General features: G+C 39.1%; 1 protein-coding gene across 4 annotated transcripts in view; it reads right to left on the bottom strand.

The window, feature by feature from the left end:
• SLC16A12 (solute carrier family 16 member 12) overlaps positions 1–27105 on the bottom strand; it is a 59412-nt gene that overhangs the window by 11949 nt on the left and 20358 nt on the right. For 2 of the 4 annotated variants that reach the window (XM_087871731.1, XM_034430366.2), the window contains exons 2-6: positions 20848–20917; positions 9246–9484; positions 7859–8084; positions 4178–4281; positions 1563–1706 (exon numbers count right to left, since the gene is read on the bottom strand). In XM_087871731.1, the coding sequence (XP_087727857.1) occupies positions 1563–1706; positions 4178–4281; positions 7859–7968 (358 nt within the window). In that variant the 5' untranslated portion in view covers positions 7969–8084; positions 9246–9484; positions 20848–20917. The remainder of the gene's footprint in view (positions 1–1562; positions 1707–4177; positions 4282–7858; positions 8085–9245; positions 9485–20847; positions 20918–27105) is intronic. The other 2 variants (XM_034430370.3, XM_034430368.2) reach the window with 1 other exon arrangement.

Genomic DNA, 27105 nt, shown 5'->3' with positions numbered 1-27105 from the left:
GCAAGGAAGGAAGGAAGCAAGCAAGCAAGCTTTGGGTTCCATAAATACTTCGTTTCTCATAATAAATCCCGTTAAAAATCCCGGGTCACGGCTCACTACTGGGCCGTGTCCTATACAGAACCGGGCTGCATGTGTGGCGAGCTGGTGCATGCATACACATGCACAGCTCAACTTACACAAATTGAGATGCGTGTACATATGTGTGCACCTCAGCCTGCCGCTCACACGGACTGGTTCCCCTCTCCCCTTCCTCTCCAGCCAGGCTGGCAAGACACAAAAGTTGGGGACCGCTGCTCTATGGATATTTTAGAATGTCATCAATAAAAAGAACAGATGCATTTACAGACAATGCTCCCAACCAAGGTTGATGGAGAGGTGTTGGCCCAACACATCAAATATCCATCATAACACAGGATTTTTGTTCCTTGTATAAACAGGCTCTTGGCAGCATTTCAGTGCAATATTTCTGCAAAATTGTTATTAGATAGCAGGGGTCTAAGCAGTAAGCTCACATCACTACAGCTACAATGCAGGCTTGAATAAGTCAGCAATTTTAGCGTAAACATTTCTATTGGGAAATGTTCATTTTGAATTGGGAGAGAACAATGGGAAACTTTAGTTTTGTTCTGTTTTTAAAAGGAAGGACTCAATTCATTGGGAACGAGACTCTGGACAATACAGTCTGCCACAAGTAAATATAGTAAATATATAACCATTAAATGTTAAGCCTTCACATATACCCAGATGAAAAACAGCAAACCTAAATTTTAAATTCCAAAATTAAGATTTTGTCACGACTCAAATGTGAGTATTATTTTCCAGACCTAATTTTAGTTCCAGTCCAAGTTTCTTTATATTCCTTTGCTGGTTTTGTTCAAAGTATCTATAAAATCTCTTTTCTCTTTAAATTCTTTCTTGGATGTCAAGTCAAATACCATTTTTTTTTTTTTTGCAATCAACCAGCAAAAAAAAGCTTTGAAGAGTAAAATTACAACTGTGCCATTACTTTTTGATCACTAGGCTAAATGACAAAAACATGATACGACTACAGCTAATTTTATAAGTTTAAGATTTTAAATATCTAAAATAATTTTCTTGAAGGTAACTCCCACTGGTTGGCTTTGTATAAACATTCTCTCTTACTCAATTCCCAAACTGTAACAGGGAAATTACAGTAGCCTAATTCAAATATCTAATGACGTGGCCCCCAACCTTTAGGGCACCAGGGACCGGTTCAGTGGAGAGAGGTTTTTCTATGGATCAGAGGGGGCATGGTTTTGCGTACTGCCTGCATTCCGCGGATGGGGCTTTGCTTGTTTGTGTGGCCCAGTTTCTAGCATGCTGCGGACTGCTGGCGGTCCACAGACTGGGGATTGGGGACCCCTGATCAAGCTGTAATCCTAAATAAATAAATTCAAGTGTAAATTCTGCTGAATGCAGTTTGATTGTATCCTAAATTCATGCACAGGATTACACTCCCATGCATTGTATACTGCAGATAATAGAACAACAACTCTCATTAATGCATGTGTAAACAATTATATCCGTGCCAGAAAAAATACCTGTAAGAATGCCCAAGGAAAGGTAAAGATGCTCCAAGGTGGTGGCAAAGGAACTCAAGATAAATCCAGCAGATGCAAGGAGTCCTCCAAGCATGATTCCCACTTGGCTAGAGACATGATTGCTGATGAAACTCCCAAGAGGAGCTTGAAATGAAAAGAAATAGCAATAGGACTTAGACTTATATACCATTTTACAGTGCTTTACGGCTCTCTCTAAGCAGTTTACAGCGTCAGCATATTGCCCCCAACAATCTGGGTCCCCATTTTATTGACCCCGGAAGGATGGAAGGCTGAGTCAACTTTGAGGCGGTCAGAATTGAACTGCCGAATTGCAGGCAGCCAGCAGAAGTGGCCTGCAGTACTGCATTCTAACCACTGTGCCACTTTCATACCAGAAAAAAAATTATTTCATTTAAAGCCGTGCCAAAGCTTCATTTACTTTAACTGTCCCCTTTACCTTCTGCTGGAATTTTTAAACAATTTTTTTTTTGTTCCTCCAAGAGGAGGAGGATCTCTTTTCCATAAAATTCAAATGGGCAGAGAAATATAATTCTTATGTTTAATATTAAATAAATTTTAAAAAGAGCACCTTTCAGAAGTTTAATTTCAAGATGATTGGAGAATACTGGCAAAGCTTTAGTTTCACATAGACAAAGTGACTCATAGAAACCTATCCCAGGTGGGCATAATGGTTGTATAGCTGGAGTCTATCTGGGGATACACAGATTCAAGTTCCTCCATAGCAGGGATGAAATGCTACTGGTTCGGAGTGGTTCTCCCAAACCGGTAGTAAAAACGCTACTGGTTCGCCGGAACCAGTAGTAAAAAAAATGCTTTAAATTTTTTTTTAAAGTTCCAACAATCGCACAGCACAGCTGATCGTCTGAACTTTTTTTTAGCATTTTTTTACCACCGGTTCGGGCGAATAGGTAGTAAAAAATGCTTTAAAAAAAGTAAAAACTGACAATCAGCTGTGACAATCAGTTGTGCCGCTCGATGGTTAGAACTTTTTTTTTTACTTTTTAAAGCATTTTTTTTACTACCTATTGCCCGAACTGGTATTTTTGTGTAAAGTGTGATAGTTTGTTTTTGAGCTCTCTGTGACTCTGTGAGGTTCCTGCTTGTTGCAGGGGCCATTTTGTGTGAAGTCCAGCTGCTTTTGCACTGTGTGTGAGTCAGTTGTGTAGCTTTTGTGTTATTTTTGTATAAAGTGGGATAGTTGGTTTTCCCAGTCACATGACCACCAAGCCATGACCACCCAGTCACATGACTACCAAGCCACACCCACCAAGCCATGCTCACAGAACCGGTAGGGAAATTTTTTTGAATTTCACCATTGCCCCATAGCCATGCAGCTCATTTGGTGACTCTGAACCAATCATTCTTCATTCAATGTAAAAATAAAGAAAAAAATAGTGTGTGTAGACAGTTATAGGTACACAAAAACTGAATTCCTGGAGGAAAGACAAGTTCTAACTGTAATTCATAAAGCAAGTAGAAGTAGTTCTCGATTTACGATCACAGTTGAGCCCAACATTTCCATTGCTAAGCGAGACAGATGTTAAGTGAGTTTTGCTCCATTTTGTGACCCTTCCTGCCTCAGTTGTTAAGTGAATCCCTGCAGTTGTTAAGTTGCTAACATGATTGTTAAATGAATCTGGCTTCCCCATTGACTTTGCCTATCAGAAGCAGACCCCTGCAACTGTCATAAATATGAACCAGTTGCCAAGCATCCCGATTTTGATCATGTGACTATGGGGATGCTACAACAGTCATAAATGTGAAAAACGGTCACAAGTCACTTTTTTCAATGCTGTTGTAACTTTGAAAAGCCACTAAATGAATGGATGTAAGTCAAGGAGGTAGGTTTCTCTCAGGTCCACAATAATTCATTTTGCTTTAGCCTTTTCCAACTGCAATTCCCCAAATTTCCAATTAACAATTCTGGGAATTGAAGTCTAAAACACTGAGTTAGGAAAGATTAAATCAAGAGCTGGGTCTATTTGGTTCTAGTTATTTGGGACTAAGCATAAGGAGGTTATACATAATACAAAACAGCAGAAATATAAGTGTTACTGGATGGCGGATTGCATCATATGCCATGTAATACAGGGGTGGGTTCTAAAATTTTTTACTACCGGTTCTGTGGGCGTGGCTTATTTTGTGGGCGTGGTCTGATGGTCATGTGACAATTCTTTAGGATTTAGCAGTGGTACTGGTCTACCAGGCTTTTAACTGCTTGCAGAGCCGTACCGGTCTGCCCATTTGTTTTTGGAGCATTCCGGTCTACTTATTCGTTTTTGGAGCGCACCGGTCTACCCATTTCTTTTTGGAGCATTCCAGTCTACCTATTTGTTTATGGAGTGCACTGGTCTACCACCACACTGCCTTTTACCACTGATCAGCTGTAGGGCGGCCCTTTGAAGTGTCGTGGCAAGAGTTTAAACAGTTTTTTTCCTTCTAGCCAATCAGCTGGGACTCGGGAGGCAGCAAATAGATTGGGGCGGGGCCAGGCAGAGGTGGAATTTAAATTTCTACTACCGGTTCGCAAAAACCAGGGAGAACCGGTTGCAACCCACCACTGATGTAATACTGTACAGTACATAAATACTTGCCACACAACATAGTAGCACAGTCTACAATGGAATGGATCCAAGCTGTCCGGGCATAATCTTGTGCAAAATAAGTCTGGAATTCCACAAAAAATATTGAGATACATCTGAGGAAAGGAAAAAAAGAAAACTTATCATCGGATACGGTACCATCAGAGTGAAAGTTTAGATAGAAATTGACCGAAGATCTATTAATTCTAGAACTAAGCCAAAATCTCTAAAAAGATATGCATGTTTAACGATATGGAGATGGTTTCTTCAGCATACAAATCTTGCAGTGTACAATATCTGCAAATCCAGCCTCCATATCAATCATCATCTTGAGATAACAGCAGCAACAAACATATCTCTAAATGCAATTATTTTCACACAGATTGAACAAGCGTATGTAAATTTAAGAACAAGGGTTACTTCTGGTTTTCGGCAAAAAATACCCAGTAGTTGAACAATGGATTCACTTTACGACTGCCATGTTTGTTTTACAACCAGATTTGCTTAACTGCCATCACAAAAAAAATGTTGTAAAATCAAGTCAGTGAAATGATGACCCACTTAACAATTGAAATTGCCAGGCTTAATTATGGTTGTAAATCGAGGAAGTGCTTATAATGATGAAACTATACAATGCTGGGAGATTTCTGTCATTAGCAGGGAAGACAGAGGTTGAGGCCTTGTTTTCAATGTTATAATTATACAAAATAAATAAATGGAATCAATTAATATGAATGGAGAGCTATGATAAGAAAAGAACAGATAAAGTCAAAATTTGACCGGAGTAACGTGAGGAATACAAATGGCAAAGGAATTCATCTTCCATATTCAGGAAGTGCCAATCCTGCCATTTGACAAATTAAAAGTTACACGTGTTATGGATTGGAGAATATATTTTTTTTAAAAAACAGCAATTGTCACAGTTTAGACTTCATCATTGTTTTTCCAATTTGGAGGAATTTACACTGGAGTGGTAAGTTCTATAATAATACTGTCAACTTCGAATTGAACCTGGCAGAAGCCATTTTTCTATTCTTCAGTTGCCACACAGAAGGGGGAGGGGGGAGGATGAAATACGTTGCTGGACAAAACACAGAACTTTCTCGTGGTAACCAAGGTCATTTCTACAATGGTGGATAGAGACGGGGAAGGAGTCCCTGGAAAGCCCACCAATTAACCTAATTGGTCAACATGACCTGTGACTTTTGGGGAGGGAGTTATTTCCTATTTTAATTACACTGAAACCACGGGAAACATTTAGAGTTGGTTTTCCATTTGATCGTGCGGATATGATGTACCCAATGAAGAAGTTCTTGGAGGAAAACCTCAGCCTCAGAGTTCTGATTTATTTGGGTTTGGGATCTTGACAGATAATGTTTACCCTCGCAACATTACCCAGTAGTCATGTGAAAATAATTATAGTCACAGTAGTTATTGTGTTCAAGTGGAATAGTAACCAGACACTAAACAATATTGTTACCAGTATAGGAAAAGTACTTGGAAACTGAAAAGCAAAGGAATCAGTCATAGTCTTAACTGCTTGATTCTGAGCACTGTATAGTGTTTCAGCTACAAGTATTTTCACATTTGGCAGCAGTAAGTACAATAGTATGGATAATTAAACTTTATTCCATGGCGGTATGAGAAGCAAGAAAAAATAATAGAATACAACTCAGAAAATATATAATTAAGAAGCAATAAAATACAGTTTGTACAAAGAGTATAATACAAAGAAGAGAGAAAAAGAACCTTACGCTCCCTGCTACTCAGGAAACACTGAGGATGATCTTCCATCTTCAATCTACCAAGTGTATTCCCTCACCCAGGTTAGATCTGCAGATAGGTTCTGGTTTGTATACAGTACATCACTGACAATAATCAATTACACCGGTCATTTCAGTAGAAGGAAAGACAGAATCGCCTTGAAGAACAGGAGGAAGAGCCATCATCAAGGCAATGGTCAGATAAAAGAGTTTGAGCCAGAGACAAGAAGTAATGAGAGCATAGAACTATCTTCCCTAATTCACACAAAGATAAAGGGAGAGATGGAGGAAGCCCATTCAGATTCCATTACTATAATTTACAGCAAAAAAGTAATAAATGGTATTGGATTCCTACTATGGTCTACTTGGAAGGTCTGATAATAAATGTTATCATACATGTAATATATGTGCTAATTAGCACAGCCTAATTAGCACAAGTTGATTGGATCAGCCTCCCAACTCTCAACTGTTTTGCTCTTAGTTGTTTTGCGCGGGCCTCTGCTACTTGCTGCAAGGAGGTAAATTGTTGGGAGCAGATTTTTTTTTCTTGTGCTAATCAAGCTATGCTGAAAACGAAAATGAAAGTAAAGCAGGCTATTTGCTATTTGCTGCAACAAGGCAAAATTGCTGGGAAGCAGAGGCAGATTTCTTTTTCTTGTTTTCCTCACCAAAAAGGGTAGGTGACTCTTATAGTCGGGAGCGTCTTATACTCTGAAAAATACATTAATAGCCAAGGACAGAGAATATCCAGATTTTTCATGCCAAGGACAAGATAAGAAACTTAAACAGAATAAATGTTTGAGGTTTGATAGTATGTAGATCTGAGATGCTCTTTGTTCAATCCTCTCCTCTCCCACCTTAATGTACTTTACTTGGAGTGAATTTGGTGGAGTAAAAGTGAACCTCTTCTACTGTTCTGCTTTTTTTTTTTTGCTTTGATAAGTGCCTTGTATGCTTTTTGAGAGAAATGTTAATTATGCTTCATAAAATGAAGGCTTAAAAAAGCTGAGGAGGAAATAACCAGATCTTTCCCTCTAGAAGAATTACTCTTGATGTCTGTCCTCAAGATGAAACTGTACCTGTTGCTGAGATTCTTGGAAATCAAGATGAAATGCCTCCAGTATGGTCAACCTTAATTCAATCTGTGGCTCAGAATCCTCAAGATTAGTCAATTCCACCCAAACGGTAGATAAATTACAATCAATGTGTAACCCTATTTTTTATTTCATTTATTTATTTTTATCCCGCCTTTATTATTTGTATAAATATCTCAAGGCAGCAAATCTACATAATACGCTTTCCTCCTCCTATTTTCCCCACAACAACCCTGGGAGGTGAATTAGGCTGAGAGAGAGTGATTGGCCCAAAGTCACCCAGATGGCTAGACATCACCCAGATGTCTAAGGCAGGACTAGAACTTACAGGGTCTTGGTTTCTAGCCTGGTGTCTTAGCCACTGGACCAAACTGGCTTTATGGTAAATTATTCTATGGTTGTAAGGTAATCTTATGGTAAATTATGAGACAATTAGGTTCATAAAGATACTGGCATAATAGTTAAAATATTCCCGCTCTGGATTTAAACATCGCATCCTCGTTTCATGAAATTATATGAATACAATGAAAGCTCAAATTAACAAATTCCAAGTAGAGCTGGAGACCGTGAAATCAATAATTGATCGTTCTCGTGAACCCTGGCTAAAGGCAGCAGAAACTGCAGTTCAAAACTTACATCTGCATGATAACGTTTCAATTAAACTACAAGGAGAGCTGACCAGCAGAAATGTAAAGATATTCCTACAAATAAAGAACCCACAAGCTGTCCACTTCTCTTTGTTTTCATCCCGGTCGTTAGAAATCCTCACCCTCAACTTTGAAGCAAAGGACAAGATTAGTAAAATAGAGCAAAGTTTCATGAACCCCAAGGTTTACCTGGTCACAGCTCGAGTGCAGATCGTAACAAGGAAGCAGCCAATCACAATCATCCATCCCCATCCGCCATCGGGAGGGGAGGTACTTGAACGTTTCTTTGCCGCAGCCATAGTTCGATGAGGAATTACCGCTTTTTAAACTGAGGTAAAGTTAGTTTAAAAAGATGACTGCCAGTTGAAGGCAGAATGTACAGGGAATACTACCTGTTACAAGGATTATTCGACATCTGAAACAAGGAGAACAAAGAAAAAAAAAATTAAAGGCAGCCATTTTTGTTCTCTAAAAAAAAAGCATTTCTCAAAGGTTAAGGTGTACTTCTAGCTCCAAGGATTGCAAGATATAAATTCTACACATTGTTGGAAGATGATAGATAAATCTAGATAAATAGATATCTAGATAAATCAAGAATCCCACCCAGTGATCTAAAATGTCTGATTTTACTGATTGATCTAAATTGACATAATATCAACTACTGAAGAACCTCAGTGGTTTACAAAAAACAAATTAAGGTCACAATTTTAATGACAGTGAAAAATGCAAGTAAGTAAAAAAAAAAAAAATTAAAATCAAGAGTTAAAACGATCTAAAAGCCTGCATGAAATAGGGGTTCCAATGGCTAATTTAAAAGCTAATGAAACTATTATGTCTCTCAGCTTTTCAGATGAGCTTGGATGGCAACAGAGAAGGATGAGTTCTAGTCATTGTCAGATGAGCTTCAGGTAATCATAACTGTGGTCCACAAATACTCTCAGTAAACAGGGAAGTTCATATCTTTTCTTAAAACAGCTGTGGTGGCGCAGTGGTTAGAATGCAGTATTGCAGGCTGATTCTGCCCACTGCCAGGAGTTTGATCCTGACCTGCTTAAGGTTGACTCAGCCTTCCATCCTTCCGAAGTTTATAAAATGAGGACCCAGATTGTTGGGGGCAATATGCTGACTCTGTAAACCGTTTAGAGAGGGCTGTAAAACACTGTGAAGCGGTATATAAGTCTATGTGCTAAATAACCTGAAATTAAGTAATAGAGGATTTTTAAAATAATGACCAGGACTTTAAGCATAGGGATCATATGATCTCTTTGCATCCTTCCTAAAACCAACCTTTTGTTATCAGTTGAAGTTTCCAGATAAGAGACAAATGTTGAGCGGGGGATGGGGGAGGGACTAGAAGACCTCCAAAATCCCTTCCAATTCTGTTATTCTGTTGCCCCATGTAAATCTCATTACTATAGTCTACCCTGGAAGATGGCAGCACATGCATCATAGTTTTATGGTTATTATCTTCCAGAAAGGAATGCTGTTGACATACCAGAAAAGCTGATCAAAGGTATTCCAGTCCATTGCTTTGATCTAGAGTTCTGGATCCACAAACATTTAAAAAAATGCATACCTCCTCCTTCAAGTCCATTCAGAACAGAGAGATCTACCACATCTTTGAAGTTGTTCACAAGAGACACCGTGTTACTTGGATTCGATGTCCTTTTGTTATCTCTCATCTAGTCCATTCCTGCCTGCAGAAAGGCATTTGGGGAACTTGGCCATTATCTGAAGAAAATATGGACAAATAAATCTGGGTATCATCAGCTTCTAATCTCCAGATCATAACCCCCAGCAATTCCATGACCTACACTGGAAACAAAAATGATATTTTCCAGGTTAGCATGCTGTATAGATGTAATCTGATTGATGCTATGATTACTTCTTACCGCTAAAGAATAATAATAATAGCCTTTATTGTCATTGTACATCATGTATACAAAGAAATTGGTAGAGAAAGGGGAGCAGGTCAGAATATATTCTCAAACACTCACAATATTGCATTCCCCAGAATTTTCCAGGAAAAGGTATGATAAACTGATTAAAATTCTCCTCAATTCATCTGCTAACAATAACTAAAATATATCTTAGAACAAGAGAAACAATGTCTGAAGCAAAGAATACCATCCTTGGCAGACTTGAAGCCTGGTGTCCATTCTTTCAGAATTTTCCTTTGGAAGCTCAGAGGTGTCCGCAATGGGAGGGGGAGGGGAATCCCAAAAAGGTAAGATGGCAGCCAAAAAGGGGCGGGGCTTTGAGTGCCCTTTTTTTTAATCACCCCCATGGACTCAGCAAATGCAGAAAATCCTTTTAGGCCATTTATCTTAATAGCTCACAAAACCGTTGAAAGTTATATAGCTTCCACCCCTTCCCTGCAACCTTCTGAATTAAATTAAGATTTCAGAAAAAAACTGTCTGGTATGTGTTTCAGTTTTTCTTGGAGAGGAACTTAAAATGGCCCAGCTGCAGTCTAATTAGCTATTGCACACACAGTATTCACGCTGACAAGAATCAGAGGCTGACCCATCAAATGTCATCTGATACCATCTAGGCTGAGACCGGTTTCTCTGTAAACAATCAAAAGTAACTTAAGAGAAATTTGCAGGTCAACATCTCTAATTAGCACTGATCGAAGACGGTCTTACATCATAATTACCAAGTACATACTAGGATTGTCCAACACATTATAAGAGCTTCCCACAAAACCAGGCCATATGTTGGTAATTAATTTGAAAGTTATGACTATAATTTTGTTGCTTCTATCTTTATGACTTATATTGTTTTGTTTAGTCTCCTAGTATGATTTACGTTGATTGCTTATCTAGTATCCTATGACTATCATTAAATGTTGTATCTTAAGATTTATGATGAATGTATTTTTATGATGACTATGATCATGATTTATCACTTATAGCTTTTATGTACACTGAGAGCTTACACGCCAAAGACAAATTCCTTGTGTGTCCAATCACACTTGGCCAATAAAGAATTCTATTCTATTCTATTTACATTATGGCCTTTGCCACATCGGAGCTACCACCCATTAAAAAAAGAAATCAACTGTAAATGTTTGACTGGATTCTTGGATACTACACAGAAGATCCCTTAATGCTAGTATTTTGAAATATGCTTGATATTGGCTGGACAACATGGATTTACTCTGATGCTTCCTAGCCCCTCCCCCACCACCATTTGCAGCCCTCAAAGCTCTCCATGAACGTAAGGTGGCATAAGGTGGCAAAATGGTCACATTTCTATAGTACAATTTTCTGCCAAAAAGAAAACAAGGGTGAGTGGCTCAGAAGCTGGCATGAGATTTCTAGACTATTTCTAGAAGAGGGGTGTCAAACACAATTTCATTGAGGGCCGCATCAGGTTAGTGTTTGACCTCGGGGGGCTGGGGTCAAAGGGGTGTGGCCAGGCTTGGCGTGGCCATCATGATATCACTTGTGTTGGGGACACCTGTGGGGGCCCGAATGCTCTGCCAGTGAAAATGAGCTCCCGGGCTCCGTTTTCAGCTGCGACAACCTCCTACAACCGTCTGCCAGTAAAAAGGGACCTCAGGGGTGGCGGGGGACACATGTGGCCCTCACAAGCTCTGTTCCTCTGCCAATGAAAATGGAGCTAGGGAGGGCCACAGGCAGGCGGGAAAGCCCTCCCAAGCTCTGTTTTTGCTGGCAGAGGCACCGTGGGTTGGTCCACTATTTCCAGGGCAATCCCACAGGCCAGATCTGGCCACGGGCCTTGAGTTTGATACCCCTGTTCTAGAATAATGAGAAATGCTAGGGATTGCTAGGGCCATACAAATCATTTGGAGGGGTGCTTTGACTGGAAGACACCAGCCCTTACTTCATTTGGATGGACATTCTTGTGGAAAATTCCTCTGAGTATACATGGGTGTAGGCAGTTAACTTCCCGAAATTTCCTGGTTTATAAACCAGCCCTGATTCAATTCCAGTTACAAATGTGAGAATCGAAGAAGGCACATCCAATGATCCAATCTGAGTGTGCAGTTTGAGGGGAAAGCAATTCAATTTGACATTTTGCAATTTGTCTGAAATAGGACAAATTAATCTTGTCTTATCATAGGGAAGCATTTATACAGTGCAGCTGCTTCCTTTGAGGGGTGGAACGGAATGAAAATAGATATGATGCAAGACATTTATCTAATTTTATCTTGACTCTGTCGAGGTTTCAACACATAATAGGTTTTTCAGGCATTTTTCCTCAGCAATTTACAAGCAGAGATAGCAGTGTGAACGGAAGGTCAGCAGCAGAGCTACCAAATTTCTCCTTGAAATGGCCAACCATTTGCTGAATCACTGAGGAAAGCATCCAACTCAACTTGAAAATTAAAAACCTAAAAAAAATGTTTAGAAACTAAGCTCTTTTTTTTCCCATTTGCATTTCTGGAGAACTGACCTTACCGCGACACTGGTAAGTGACAACTGACTTAAATATGAGGGTACTTTGTCCTTGAGTACAGATAGTCCTCAACTTACAACAGTTCATTTAATGACAGTTCGAAGTTAAATGGCATTGAAAAAAATTACTTACGACCATTTTTCACACTTATGACCAATGCAGCATCCCCATGGTCACATGATCAAAATTCAGATGCTTGGCAACTGACTCACATTTATGACAGTTGCAGTGTCCCAGGATCATGTAATCTCCTTTTGCGAACTTCTGACAAGCGAAGTCAACGGAGAAAGCAGATTCATTTAACAACTCTGTTTTTAACTTAACAATTGCATTGATTCGCTTTAACAAATGTGGCAAGGAAAGTCGTAAAATAGGGCAAAATTCACTTTACAGCTGTCTCACTTAGCAACAGAAAATTTGGGCTCGATTGTGGTCGTACGTTGAGGACTACCTGTACTGTGGAGTGCCAGCAAAGTTAGCCTATATGGCTTCTGTGGCAAGCCAAACTGGGTAGGGCATCCTGGCAAATATAGGTTCTTTGGGACAGAATGACTCTTGCTCCCTGATATCATGCTGACCACATGTCCATGAAAATGACTTCAGACAGTACCGGCTCAATGGCCTTGAAATGGAGATGAGCACTGTCCACTATAGTCAGCAATGACCAGCAGAATAAAATCCGCAGGGACTCCTTTACCTTTTTACCTTTCTTAAAAATGTAAACATTTTGACCAGTTTTCACCCCACTCAAGGACTAGCTGATAGCAATTTAATTTGATAATATATTCATGCTGTGGGGTGGGGGTGGGGGAATCTCATGGCACTCTTGCCTCCAGTGGAGTTGGCAAAGCCTCTAATGACACTGCTAAGACAACCACAGACTACCTGTTGCAGTCCATCAACCTACACAACGTTTGTGTGTATCACTAAAAGGTTTTTAAAAAAAGAAGTAAATATTTTTTTTAAAAAAAATCATAATCAACATCAGTTCTTGGAAGGATTAGCTTTTGCAGAATCTTGACATTTTATACATTACTCTTAGACACAATTCCTTTGTTAATGTACATTTAGCCTTCTGCAACATTTTGGTATGAACACAGTATTAACCATACTTCTTGTTCTGCCCCAGCTACGGACCCCAAAGAACGCAGCACACACAAAGTCCATTCGAACCTTGGTTTACTAAATAAATCAGTCTTTTACAACAACGGCTGTTAATTAACTGCATTAAACAGCCGCCAAGAATTCAAAGAATAATAACTGAAAGCTTACTGTGGTTGGCAGAATGCCCAGAAGCAATTTGCAGGAAGCTGATAAGATAAGCAAGATAAGACATGAAGGTATGTGAACTAAGTTGTTCCCTGCAAATTGCTTCTGTCGGCGTTCCTCCTTAAATAGGCTAAGGGAGTGGCCAATTAGCCCCAAGCCTTACTCTCGAGGAGACCCCCTCCTGAGGAGCCACTCCTGCCTTTTGGCAGTTCTGCACGCCCATGCATCGAGAAGAGGCTCCTCCTCTTTGTCCTCTTCATTTAAGGGAGCTTCTGGAGGTTCTGAAGGCCCTGGCTGAATTCCCGCCTCTGGCACCACGTCTTCTCCAGCCTCCTCATTGTCTGACTCGAGTGCCAGCTGCACAGGCTGCTGGCGCAGCACCACACCAGACACCTCGGTGTCTGAATCAACTACTAGCTGCACAGACCGTGTATGGGCCACAATACCTCTATACAGGGGGCAGGACCTGGACAACCTTGACTGATTGGGCCTGATGAGAGTTGGCTCAGAGACTTCCAGGAAAGTAGGTTATGCTGGAAAGCCAAACAAATACCCTGAAAAATGACAATGGCACACCCTTCTTGTTGCCAAGAAAAACTCATGTCCATGATGTCACAGCAGTTAAGCTCAACTCAAAGGAAGCCTTTCCTCTTTTAAAACTATCCTGGTATGGAATACAGGTAGTTGCGAAGAAATTATAATGGTATAATGGTTGTATGGCTGGCGTCTACTTGGGAAGACATAGTTTCAGGTTCCTCCCATAGCCATGCAGCTCATTGGATGACTCTGAACCAATCATTCTTCATTCAATGTAGACATAAAGAAAAAAAAGCGGAGTATGTGGAAAGTTATAGGTCCACAAAACTATTAAAGCAATTACAGGTAGTCCTTGACCACACCGGAGCCCCAAATTTTGATTGCTAAGCGAGACAGGTGTTAAGCGAGTTTCGCCCCATTTTATGACCTTTCCTGCCACAATTGTTAAGTGAATCCCTGCACTTAACAATTGTTAAGTGAATCTGGCTTCCCCTGTTGAAAGGAAAATCCATCTGGTCCAGTTCCAAGCTGGGAGAAAGATGCTGGAAACAACATGGAGCTTCTTGGATGAGAAGAGAAACATCTTCAAAGAAAAACCAGAAAGTCCAGTTGCCTCTTGAAAAAGCACCTCTGGGGCAACCATGACCTGGATGACTGAGAATCTCCATAGATTTTGGATTAAATATACACATTTGCAATTTTTGATAAATAAAAACCAGTTGGATAGACATGCTAATACATGCAATTTACTACCCATTTGTTAGGGGAGAAAGCAAGGCATGTTAACAGGATTTTGAAGATTAAAATGCATAGAAATGTTGACATGTCGGAAACACCATTACTTGCTTTGAAGCAGTTACTTTTAAGTTTACCTTCTGGATCAGGGCTGCAAAAATCCAGATGACCAGCAGAGGGCAGTAAAGAAAATGCCCACTCTTTGCTGTTTATTGTTCATTTGATCCAGAAGCCCTATAATTTTCAAAGCAACTATTGGCTGCCCAACCTGCCCAACTGAACAGATTCCCAAATGAACAGATGATGACGCAAACTTCATGGAAATAATCTTAGCCATTACTCTGACAATAGTTTAAAGGGAAATAAGCTTCATCTTAAGGGACACGGTGGCTCAGTGGCTAAGACACTGAGCTTGTCGATAGAAAGGTCGGCAGTTCAGCAGTTCGAATCCTTAGTGCCGCGTAATGGGGTGAGCTCCTCTTACTTGTCCCAGCTTCTGCTAACCTAGCAGTTTGAAAGCATGTAAAAAATGCAAATAGAAAAATAGGGACCACCTTTGGTGGGAAGGTAACAGCGTTCCGTGCGCTTTTGGCATTTTAGTTATGCCGACCACATGACCACAGAGACGTCTTCGGACAGCGCTGGCTCTTAGGCTTTGAAATGAAGATGAGCACCGTCCCCTAGAGTCAGGAACGATTAACACTTATGTGCGAGGGGAACCTTTATCTTTACCTTTTAAGCTTCAACTTGCATTCAGAAGAACATATTTCCAATTATTTTCCTGACATTTCTTCCAGGTTGGGATAGGGGAAGGGAGTTTGAGGAGAAAATCTGTCAAGAAACTTACTTAAAAACCTCCTTGTTCAGTATCCTCCTGGAGTTAACAATTGAAAAAGACAACAACATCCCCAGAATGCCACTGCTTTTTTCAGTGTGATTCCATCTTTCTGGATATTATTGGGTTTTGGGCCATTTCTGGGCAAAGTTTCAGGTAGGGATCTCATGCCTTTGTTTTGTTTTGTTTTTTACAAATAACTCAAGGCAGCAATCATATCCAACACATCTTTCTCCTATTTTCCTCACACCAACAATGCTGAGTGGTGAGTTGGGCTGAGAGAGAGTGACTTGTCCAAGGTCACACAGATGGCTTTCGTGGCTAAGGCGGGACTTGAACTCACGATCTACCATTGGCTGAAATAAAGAGATATCACAGAACTGGATAGAGTTCTTTGTAGAATTTTGTTAGGACAGTTCCTACATTCCTTTTTAGCCAGAGATGCACCGAATCATGGCTGTTTACTACCTACATTTGCACAATGTACATCTCCCTGGAAAGAAAGCAAACAAATCATCTTAGCCCTAGGCATTGACATATATTTTTTTAATAGTAGCAGGTGGTTAACCAATAGAGGGCCCATGTACTTTCCCTTCTACAACATAATCTTGCCTTGAGGGAGAAGACAAGTCTTGGAAAACAGCTTGTTTTCCAAGTTATATGATTTGTTTTTTCAAGTTATGGTGAATCATGTTTCATTCAAAGTATAATAGAGAAACCAGATCCAGATCCTATGGTATTTTTACATGGACTGCGCCAACCTTTTGCAACCAGAATTCCTAGGTAGTATCCAGAGAGCTATGGTCCCAATAAATTTGAAGGACAACCAGGATGGAAGTAGGCTGTTTCATGTCCAAGAATTCTCAGCCCTGATATGAAAACTTCCCCCCAAACAAATGATTTTTATCAACTCCATAAACTTGTGGCCCTAAACCTCTTTAACTCGCTATTAATATAGCTTTGCTATGAATACATCTGCTATGCATATGACATGTCATACATATTTGCATAATCAAATTCCTAGCTAAGATTCTTTTATGTTTGTAAATATCCCATCCTTCAACAGCATACCCAAGTGGACAATAACCAAATCAGCATCATGGAGAAAGAAAAGAAATATTTGCATTAATGTGATTTAAGAATTGGGGAGGGAAAGGTCAGTACAAATGTGTCTTAATAATATTTGGTTATTAAATAATTTGTTTAATTAAATATATTTATGAAACATGGCCCTCTCTTGCAAGCTAGACCCTGTCGTGTCCTTTCAAAAGATGATGGAGTCTTTTATCCAATTGAAGTTTACAGACCTAGTGCGTACTACCAAATCCATGACATGGAACCAAAGCCAGGAATTCGGTGCTGCAATTTAGATGGATTCACCTGCTAAAATTTAAACATTTTCATCAGATGTTTCTCCAATAATTTTACTTTCTCAACAAACTATGTAAAAGCAAAAAGGCCAGTCTGATGAGTAAAACTATGCTCCTGCAGAACTCGTCGCAAATCCAGTATTAAGAATTATTTTAGCATCCCGCAAGAAAGACAGTGCAACTTTCCAGGAAACTCTGTTACTGAACTTAGACAAAGGAATAAAGGACGTCACCGACAGATTTCAATCTGAAATGGTTGAAATGAATTTGTTTATCAACCATATTCATCTTCAGTTCATGCAAACACTTTTGTTGTTATTATTAACTCTCACTGAGTTAGTCAGCTCACTAGTGCCTACATGTCTACCTTGGCACCAACCAAGTGTTTTCTGAATGACTGTGACTCATGAGAGAAAGCTGACAGAATCCTTTCTACATTTTATTCCTATTTGAGCTCAGTGTTTACAATCCGTTCAACCACATACGTCAGGAATTTAGTATTACCTTTCACGCATCTGGAGAAATTGGTGCCATTCCATAGAATGCCACTATAAATGTATTAGCCTTATATTAATGCACTGCAAGTACTAAGTTCTTTGGTCATTTGGAAATCTCATTGTATCAAACCCAGTGAAAGAAGACACACCTTAATCATCTTTAAGTCAGGCATTTCCCTTTGGTGTTAATTAACAAGATGAGTACGCAAACAAAAGTAAGATTAATCTGTGTATTAGCTCAAGGCAACTGCAAAACAAAAGAGAAAGGGGAACTTTTTTTCTAGGTGGTATCTGTGATTTTTAACTGTTCCCTAAAGGTCAGAAATGCAGGATGCTCTTTGATACGGAACAAATGAAACAACCACAGTTCAACCATTTCTATTGAACTACTGCTATATTTTAAAAACTTGTGTTTTATCACTTCGGTATTTGTTAGCATGATTTTTTGGAGGGTTGCAAAAAATGAAGCCCATATTTTGTCCTCCCATGTTTTAAAGATCCAAGAACCTCCGGGAATGGGATGGGGACGGAGAAATTGAAAGCATGATAATATGTGAACGCACATAAAAGGATACGTGTGCAAAGATCTGTTTCTGTTTCCAGACTCTAAACCGTAAGAGTTGTTATCATACCCAGAAATTATTTTTCACAGATACATTTCAGAATGTAAAAATGGATAAGTACAAGCTTTCACATCATATCTACAGACCCCTCACATCCTGGACATAAACTGTTTCAGCTTCTTCCCTCAAGATGACCCTAATACAGGGCACTGCATGCCAAAACAACTACCGGTAGACACAAGGACAATTTTTCCCCCATGCATCACTCTGCTAAACTATTTATTTATTTGTTTGTTTGTTTGTTTGTTTGTTTGTTCAACTTGTATGCCGCCCTTCTCCGAAGACTCAAGGCAGCTGATTCCCGCCTTGACAATTCCCACAACACTGTCAAACTACCTAGTAGGATTGTATATTACTATTTTCTTTTCATCTTTCCTATTACCTATGTCTTTATCTTCTTATGAGTGTAAATTTGTTGCTTGTATCTTATGATTTATATTGTTTTATTTAGCATCCTAGAATTATTTATGTTGATTGCTTATTTAGCATCCTATGACTATCACTGAGTGTTACATCTTATGATTTATGACTATTGCATTTTATGATTATGATAATGATTTATCACTTGTCGCTTGTATGTACAGGCTGAGAGCTTGTGCACCAGAGACAAATTTCTTGTCTGTCCAATCACACTTGGCCAATAAAGAATTTTCTTCTCTTCTATTTCTTTCAGAAATTAGCAGCTCAGGTTTAGAAAGAACACCTACTTGAAGAGAGCACTGCAAAGCTCCAATCTAGGAATGGCTTTACGAGTACTTCAGAGTCTTCAGAAATGTTTTCGGTCAAAATCCAAAGAGCTACTTTAGGCCCTAGTTACAACCAAGACAGATATTGTCTTAATTGACAGTTAGACAGCCTAACATTCACTGGCTACTGATCTTATCTGATCTTAGAATACTGCCAGCTACCAAGATCTCTCTTTCTTAGCTCCAGTTGACAAGAGTAATGGAAAGATATTGTCAATGTTGATAGATTACAGATATTGGGTTGATGTATTTAAAACAAATTTGCCATCACTATACATAACTCTGAATAGGAATCATACATTCATATTTTGGTGTGGAGTTTTTTCTGTTTCAGATTATTAAACGAAAGAAGATGGACTTTAACGTCAATGTTGATAGCAGTAAAAATTTGGTGGAATTAGAATGCTCAACTTTCTTCCCACACAATCTATGTTAGAATTAATCTTAAATAGCAACCAAATATTTCTCCAATATATCTGGGATGAAAGGGGAGAAACTTCCAGGTCAGAGAACAGGACCTGCCTAGGGAGAGATCTAAATTTCACCACCTTTTCTGAACTAAAAGCACTTGAACGTGAGGCAAGAAAATCTGATTTTTCCCCCCCCAAAAAAATACTCATTATGTATCAGATCAGATATATCCATAGTGAGATTCATGTTCTAGGAATAAAATCATACAAATGTCTATGGAGATTCTCAGTCATCCAGATCTTATCAAGTTCACGAAGAAACTCTTGATTTTAAGTTTATGTGATTTTCCCAAAGATACTTTTTCAAAGGCAACTGGACTTTGTTTTTCCTTAAAGACATTTCACTTCTCATTCCAAGAAGCTTCTTCTGAAGAAGCTGATAAATGAAATGTCTTCAAGGAAAAACAAAGTCCAGTTGCCTTTTGAAAAAGCACCTTTGGGATAAACTTAACATCAAGAGTTTCCTTGTGAACCTGATAAGAGTCCAACCAGTCCTTTCTGGAATTTTTAACTTAATAGGTATTTTGGTAATGGGCAATGCCAAGTATGTAGCCAAGTCACATATTGATTTTTACCTTCTCTTGACTATCATCACTGAGGTGAGAATGCTTAAGAATGTTTGAAGAGTGGTTGGGTTGGAGACCTTCTATTTGAAAGATATTGACAAACTTTTCACGATAATTATAAGATTTGATTGGATGGTGGATTCAACAATGCAAGAACAAATCATAACACTGACAGAATTCCTATTAACCAAGTTATGAGATCACCTTGCTTGAAAATTACTGTTAAGTGTGACAATTCTCTGTGTAATTCCTATGCAGGATTCTCTTCTATTTATCCTGAAGTTGTCAAAGCTTTTCATCAAAAATAAAATTTGTGGTTAATTTCTAAAGGTTTTCTGAAGGTTAAAAATGATATCCATTATGAATGACCATTATGAGAACTTAGGTGCTAGATTATAAAAATAAAATTAATCATGTCATAATATTTCCAAACTACTGATAATATTCTTCTTCAATTTGGTGCTTTAACTCCCAGACCTCAAGGGACTTTGTGTTGTTGGGTCTTGTAGTCACTATACTCACAGACAGCTGGATGACCCCATGCTAGAAAAGGCCAGCCTTAAATATTGTAAGGTAGTCCTCGATTTACAACAGTTCATTTAATAATGTTCAAACGGCCCTAAAAAAAAGTGACTTATGACCATTTTTCACATTTACGACTTTTGCAGTATCCCTGTGGCCACGTGATCAAAAGTCAGATGTTTGGCAACTGACTCGTATTTATGACGTATCTGCAATGCCTTGAGGTCATGTGATCAGCTTCTGCAACCTTCTGACAAGCAAAATAAATGGGGAAACCAGATTCACATAACAACCGTGTTATTAGCCTAAAAACTGCAGTGATTCACTTAACAACTGTGGCGATAAAGGTAGTAAAATGGGGCAAAATTCACTTAACAAATGTTTCACTTGGCAACAGAAATTTTGGGCTCAATTGAGAACTGCCTATATTGAGTGAGCTACAGCTAGCTAGCTGAACATTGTGATGTGTTTTGTAGAATCTGCTAGAAACCATAATACATTAGTGCTCAGCTTCTAAAGCTTCTATACAGTATTTCATGTTGCAACATTAGTAAAAGAAGGAATAAAGCAAACATTTTACCTCAAAGAATTGGAAACTGCCAAGATAGGTCTTCATCTGCAGATCAAAGCAAAGAGATGGAAGGATACTTCTGTAAAGAAATAAATACAAGATTGCTATTTTTAAAGAGGATTTATAAAGAAATGAACAACAAAGGATGCAGTTTTGATTATGCAGTCATCCATGAATTACACGCTCAAAATAATTTTGGAAATGGATTATCAACTAACTTGGCAACCTATAAGTTTCTTTCCACATTTACATGTAATAGCCACTTATCAAAGATCCACACACCCAATTCTTATAAAAATGTGTTCCAAGAACAAAAATAACATATTAGCAAGGGCTATTCCAACACGCATTTAAGATTTGAAACCATGATCATCCTAGCAACCTAGAGGTTGTGTTTTGATTCACACATGACACTAAGGCAAGATTCATTGAAAAATAAAAGTTGATTAAAATCATGGAAAAGTTTATTAAGCCATAATTTGACAGATGATTTCTATATTGTAAGTTGAAATCAATTCCTTTTTCCTCACTAGGGCTTAGTGAAGTGTGTGAATCAAGGCTTCCTGTGATCATGGTTAGTCAATGCACTATAGTACAATTGCTTCATATCAGACTCCAGATAATTTGGAGCAAAGGAGATGAACGACATGGTAGAAGAGAAAGAAGAGAAATCAAATAAAACATATCCCTTTAGGCATCACATTCTCTGGGTCTGTGAAAGCCTGTTTTGATGATTTTGCAATGATAAGGCAAGATATTTTTTGCCTAAGTATGCAAAACTATTGATCCATGTGAATCAATTTTATCTGGGACACCACAAAAAGCTTGTCAGAACAAGTACTAATTGAAGGTAAGCAGTGAATAGCAATCCAACTTTTATCATATTAATATAGTCTATTAAATTAAACAAATCAATCAACTTCTCACCCCTCTTGGAAATACAGATTTGGATCAGCAGGCTCAGACAGCCTCAGCTGGCACCCCAGAAACTTCACCATACTTCACTGCTTGCAGAATGCCAATAATCTATTATCACATAATCACTTTAGTGTGTTTAACAGTTTGCATGTATTCATATGTGAAAAACTATGCTGGATTAGCTTAATAAATCTGCTTAGCAAGGAAGGCTAAACTGATGAAATTCAGTTTATTATTGGAGGCAGTCTGTTCTCAGGATATGCATGTCACTTGATCCTGTTGGCTAGTCACACTTTCTATAGTACATAATCTGTGTAAGTCTTGGCGCATTCAGGTCTTTTCCCGTGTAAGATTGAGAGTATCTTGGCGACGTTTTGACGAGGTCCCACTCGTCATCTTCAGGCTGGTGTTTTCGGCTTCGTGCCTATGCGAGCAAAGCTTTGCTCGCACAGGCACGAAGCCGAAGACACCAGCCTGAAGATGACGAGTGGGACCTCGTCGAAACGTCGCCACGATACTCTCAATCTTACATGGGAAAAGACCTGAATACGCCAAGACTTGCATACCTGTACCCGTGAAAGTCTACGAAAACAAATATACAAATATTTTGTTATAAGCAAAACAAGATCTATCTATCTATCTATCTATCTATCTATCTATCTATCTATCTATCTATCTATATCAAGGGTTGTGCCAATTTCAGGGCAAAAGAAGGGTCATGGACCAAGACAAATACTCAGAACATGTGAAGGATGGCATTGACTCTCCAAAAGGACCAGGATTTTTTGTCCCTTGAGAAGAGGTGAGGACATTCCACAACTGCAATTTCTAGCACTGAATGATCTCAGATCTTACATAAAGTGGAGAAAATCTACAAGTGGCTCTTTTCACAGAGGTTGCTCATATAGCTCTCTGTATGTGGAATGCATGACAACTGCCAGTCAAACTTCAATAACATTGATCCCTTCCCTGCGGGCAAGTTGAAGTGCTTTCCACCCATTCTCAGACTGGCAGAAAACAACCTCGGCATGAAATCTGTCTCCGTTGCTGATCTCCAAAATGCCTCTATTTACTGCCAATCCTTAAACTTTCCTCCAAAAATGGATGACAAAATTTTACCCATCATCAAGTAGTCTCAGTGCAACTAGTTCTTCCGAAAAGGCCAGCTCTGCTTTACAATCCAACAGGAAAGAAAAAACCAACTGATGACATATCTCTGCATTTTTCCACTCCCTTAACACACTGGTAATTTTATTTATTTAATTTGCAATCCCCTCTTTATTATTTTTACAAACAACAAGGCAGTCAATTTATCTAATAAAACTTCCTCCTCCTATTGTCCCCATAAAAACAACCCTGTGAGGTGGTTGGGCTAAGGGAGAGCAACTGGCCCAAAGTCACCCAGCTTGCTTTCATGGCTAAGGAGAGACTAGAACTCATAGCCTCCAGCTTTCTAGTAGAGTCTAAAACAAATCGCGTTTAATGAATTAATGCTCTTGTTACACAAACATCAAAGGTCTTGCTTGCCATTTCCTGCTTTATTTTTAAAGAAGGTTTTGTCATTCATCTTAATGTTCTTGGGGGTATACTGTTCCAATTCCTTTTTCTCTTAGGGGTAGGGCGCCTTTTAGAGAATTCTTGCATATTGTTGTGGTCTGCCAGCAGCCTGTGGAGCTGGCAGCAGAATCTGACAGTGAGGAGGCTGGGGAGGAACATGGGCCAGTCCTGGAGTCTAGGGAAGGCCTGGACAAGGGCTCTGCATCGGAGGCAGAGATGGGGCCAGGGCCATCTGGGAGTGATGCATGGACTCCGGAGCCTCCAGAGCTGGACAGCAGAGAGGCAGAGGAACTGGAGGAGACTGTTCCTAGTGCAAGCATGCGCAGAGCTGCCAGAAGGCAAGAGCAGCTAAAGCAAAAGGGACGACTCAGGAATAAGGCCAGAAGATGATTGGCCCCTCCCATAAGGCTTAAAAGAGAAACAAAGGCACTTGGGCCTTTTGCAGGAAAGCAACATTGCTAACTCTGTTTCCAGTCGGCATCTCTTGTTTGTTTCTGAACTTCGTGGGGCTTTGCCAAGTAAGGCCTTTGGCAGGGTATCAAAGAAGTTAAAGGCTGGTGATTATCCCAAAGGACTTCTTCCAAAGGACTTGTTTTGCAACTAATTGGGACACAGCTGGGAATGAACATAATTCTTAGCTGTTACAATAAAATAGGTTTATTTGGGACTAATTGTGTCTTGTAATGACTCAGGAACCCTAGGTCACAATACATATCTTCAGCCAGTGGTTAGCACATGATCAAAAATCAGTGTTTGGGTTCCTTTTGTAACATTTTAGTTTGCTTTTTAAACTGTTTAAAAATGAAACTTAGGCTTTTCAAATTTATTATTAAAATCCTCCCCAAAAGAAATTAATCTTCAATTCTCCCTTTCTTTCTATATTTTTTCCAATCCTTCATCTTCAATAATACTTTCTCCTTCAGCATTGCTCCTCCCCCTGCTTTTATTTTCAAAAAATTTTGAATGCAGATTTGAGACTGATGCATCTTTGAAGATCGCTCTCTCCTAAAAGTTATCTCCTTCATTTTGAAACCTCCATTTCGACTCTCCCTGCTTATATAATCAGTCACTTTCTCTCTTAAAAGTTGATTCTGTCTATAAAACCAAGAATTGTCATGATAAAGTTTATCAGTCTGCAGGAAAGAGTCTATTTGCTGCTTTTCAATTAACTGCATAGAAGCCTCTGCCAAAACCTCTGTTTTCAATGTGGTAACTTCCATTGTGTTCCTGACAGTCTCTTTTCCCTGCTCCAAAGACAAGTTAGTTTGATTTTCTTCCTCTTTTCCAGCCAGCAAATCATTTTTGTTCTCCAGATTATAATTTTGAATAGTCCTTTCAACTGATTCCAGTATAGCAGAAGTATAGAAATTTAAAAGTTCTTGTAAAACCTCTACAGTCACAACTTGTGAATTTGCTGGCTCATATAATAATAATCCTCCATCCTTGATGTCAGTCATATTTCAATTCCCAGTTTAAGTTTGTTCAGCTATCAGGTCAATAAATCCAATAATTTTCCACACAATTTAGAAGTATAAAGTAGTTAAGGTCAATACTATAGTCTTTTTCATTTCACTAGCACTTTAAATCTTTTTCTTGCCGCGTAATCCAGTAGCTTTTACAATGTTGCAGCTTTAACGATCACTTTCACTTGTAAGTTTCGTTTTAAACGCCCTTAAGCACCATCTTTTTTCCTTTTTCTTTTAAACAGAGTTAAAGTTTAATACTTGCATTTTCTGTTCTCCTGATTTGCTCTGCCAGCATCCAGGTTCGAATTTTCTTAGTCCTTAAAATTGCGCTGCTGGTGTGGTCGCGACCCCTTGTTCTGCTTAGAACAGAATCATCCCGGATCCAGAGCACTGACGGGCTTTCAGGGAGCTCTCACCCTGCAAACCCCAGGCTTAAAAAAAAAAAGCCTGGGGGTCTAGGGGAGCTCTACCTAGACCCTTCTGCTCTTCTCTCACCCTTTTTCCCTGGGGGAGAGTTTCGAGCCGCTAGAACAGCTGATTTTCGCTGTTCTAGTGGCAAATGGAATCACGGGGCTGGAGCTCCTAAAGGAGCATCCATTCAGGGAACGCAGAGCCACTGGAAGTCTAAATGATTGGGAAAGGTGACTAAAATTGATCATTAGTATTATCTCAATTTCCAGTTTGTTTATTATTGTTAAATCACTTATTCCCCTCATTTCAATAATTCCAGCATTATAAGCAATAATGGGAAATCAAGTGAGAGGATTCCATTCAGAATAAACAATCGGTTCATCATGATAATGCTAGAGGCAAAATAAGCATATGGGGAAAGAAAAGCATGAATCTGTGAATTTCCAGCCGTTTCTGGCTACAATTCCCAGCACCCACAGCCAGCATGCTAATAGTGAGGAAGCTAGAAATTTTAGTTGAATAACGTCCTGAAGACCACAGGTTGCTCAACAGATATTTTCTTATCTTCCATCACATGGAAAAGGTCAGTATACTGGCCTGGGTCACAGGTAAATCTAATTCTTCTTAATAGTATGTGCAGGAGACATGTTTGTGTGCTCCAACCTCTTTTCTCTTTCAGAATATCTGCCCTGTTCAATGAACGATGGTTTCTCTTAAGAACAATATCAACGGTGGTTTTGTAAAATAAGCAAAGGAATGATAGCCATCATTTGAAATTGGTTTGTTACACTTATCAGATTTGGGGCTGGTAGACACGTTGCATTCGGTCCTAGTGTAGTTTCTTGGCTTAACAGAATCCATGAGTTACTTCTATGTGCTGTGTAAAGCAGGGGTGAAATCCAGCAGGTTCTGACAAGTTCTGGAGAACCAGTAGTGGAAATTTTAAGCGGTTCAGAGAACCCGTAGCGGAAATTTTGAGTAGTTTGGAGAACAGGCAAATACTACCTCTGGCTGGCCCCAGAGTGGAATGGGAATGGGAATTTTGCAGTATACTTCCCCTGCCACGCCCACCAAGCCACGCCCACCAAGCCACACCACACCCACCAAGCTACACCCACAGAACCGGTAGTAGAAAAATTTGGATTTCAACGCTGGTGTAAAGTCACCCAAGCATGACCTGGTCATTTTAATAGGTTTTAAAACTGGCATAGGGTGATGTGTGAACCCAAACTTTGTTCAAGGAAGGACCCAGCCAGAAAGAGAACCAGGGTGGATTTGATTTAAATTGAGTTGATTTAAATCACAATTTAAATCACTAGTAAAAAGGCTTGATTTAAATCAACTCGATTTAAATCATAATTTTTAAAGAGCAACTGTCATCTCTGCTACTCCTTTGACCCACTGTTGACTCACCGATAGTCCCAGTGTTGCAGAATATACAGCCTCATGCTACATAACTAAGCTCCATTTCATGCTGAATAAACTAAATTATTTATGTATCTTAAATAGAAAACTATCTTACGATAGATTTTTACCCCAAAAGTTTTTTATTAAAATAAATTCGATAAAAATCAAAAAAATCCGATTTAAATCAAAAAAATCCGATTTAAATCAAAAAAATCTGATTTTTTTGATTTTTTTAAAAAAATCATTGATTTTTATCCACCCTGAAGAGAACCCAATACTTCCAGTCCAAAATTCATTCAGATTTATTCCAACAGCATTAAACATCAACATTATGTGTTAAAGATCATTCTCAGTCATTTCTTCTTTTTCCAGAAGGCAGGACAGAGAAGAACAAAAGAATGATGAAGTCTCCTTCTTTTCCTTCTGTTTTTACTTACAAGTCTGAATCGTCAACGATGTTCTTTTGTGGGTATATCAACTTAACAGCCAACAGTTGCCAATAAGAAAC

The sequence above is a fragment of the Pantherophis guttatus genome, chromosome 6 (genome assembly GCF_059756535.1).
Source record: "Pantherophis guttatus breed Tessera chromosome 6, ASM5975653v1, whole genome shotgun sequence".
NCBI lineage: Eukaryota > Metazoa > Chordata > Lepidosauria > Squamata > Colubridae > Pantherophis > Pantherophis guttatus.
The sequence above is the reverse complement of the archived record's forward strand: the minus strand, read 5'-3'. Positions and strand labels throughout refer to the sequence as shown.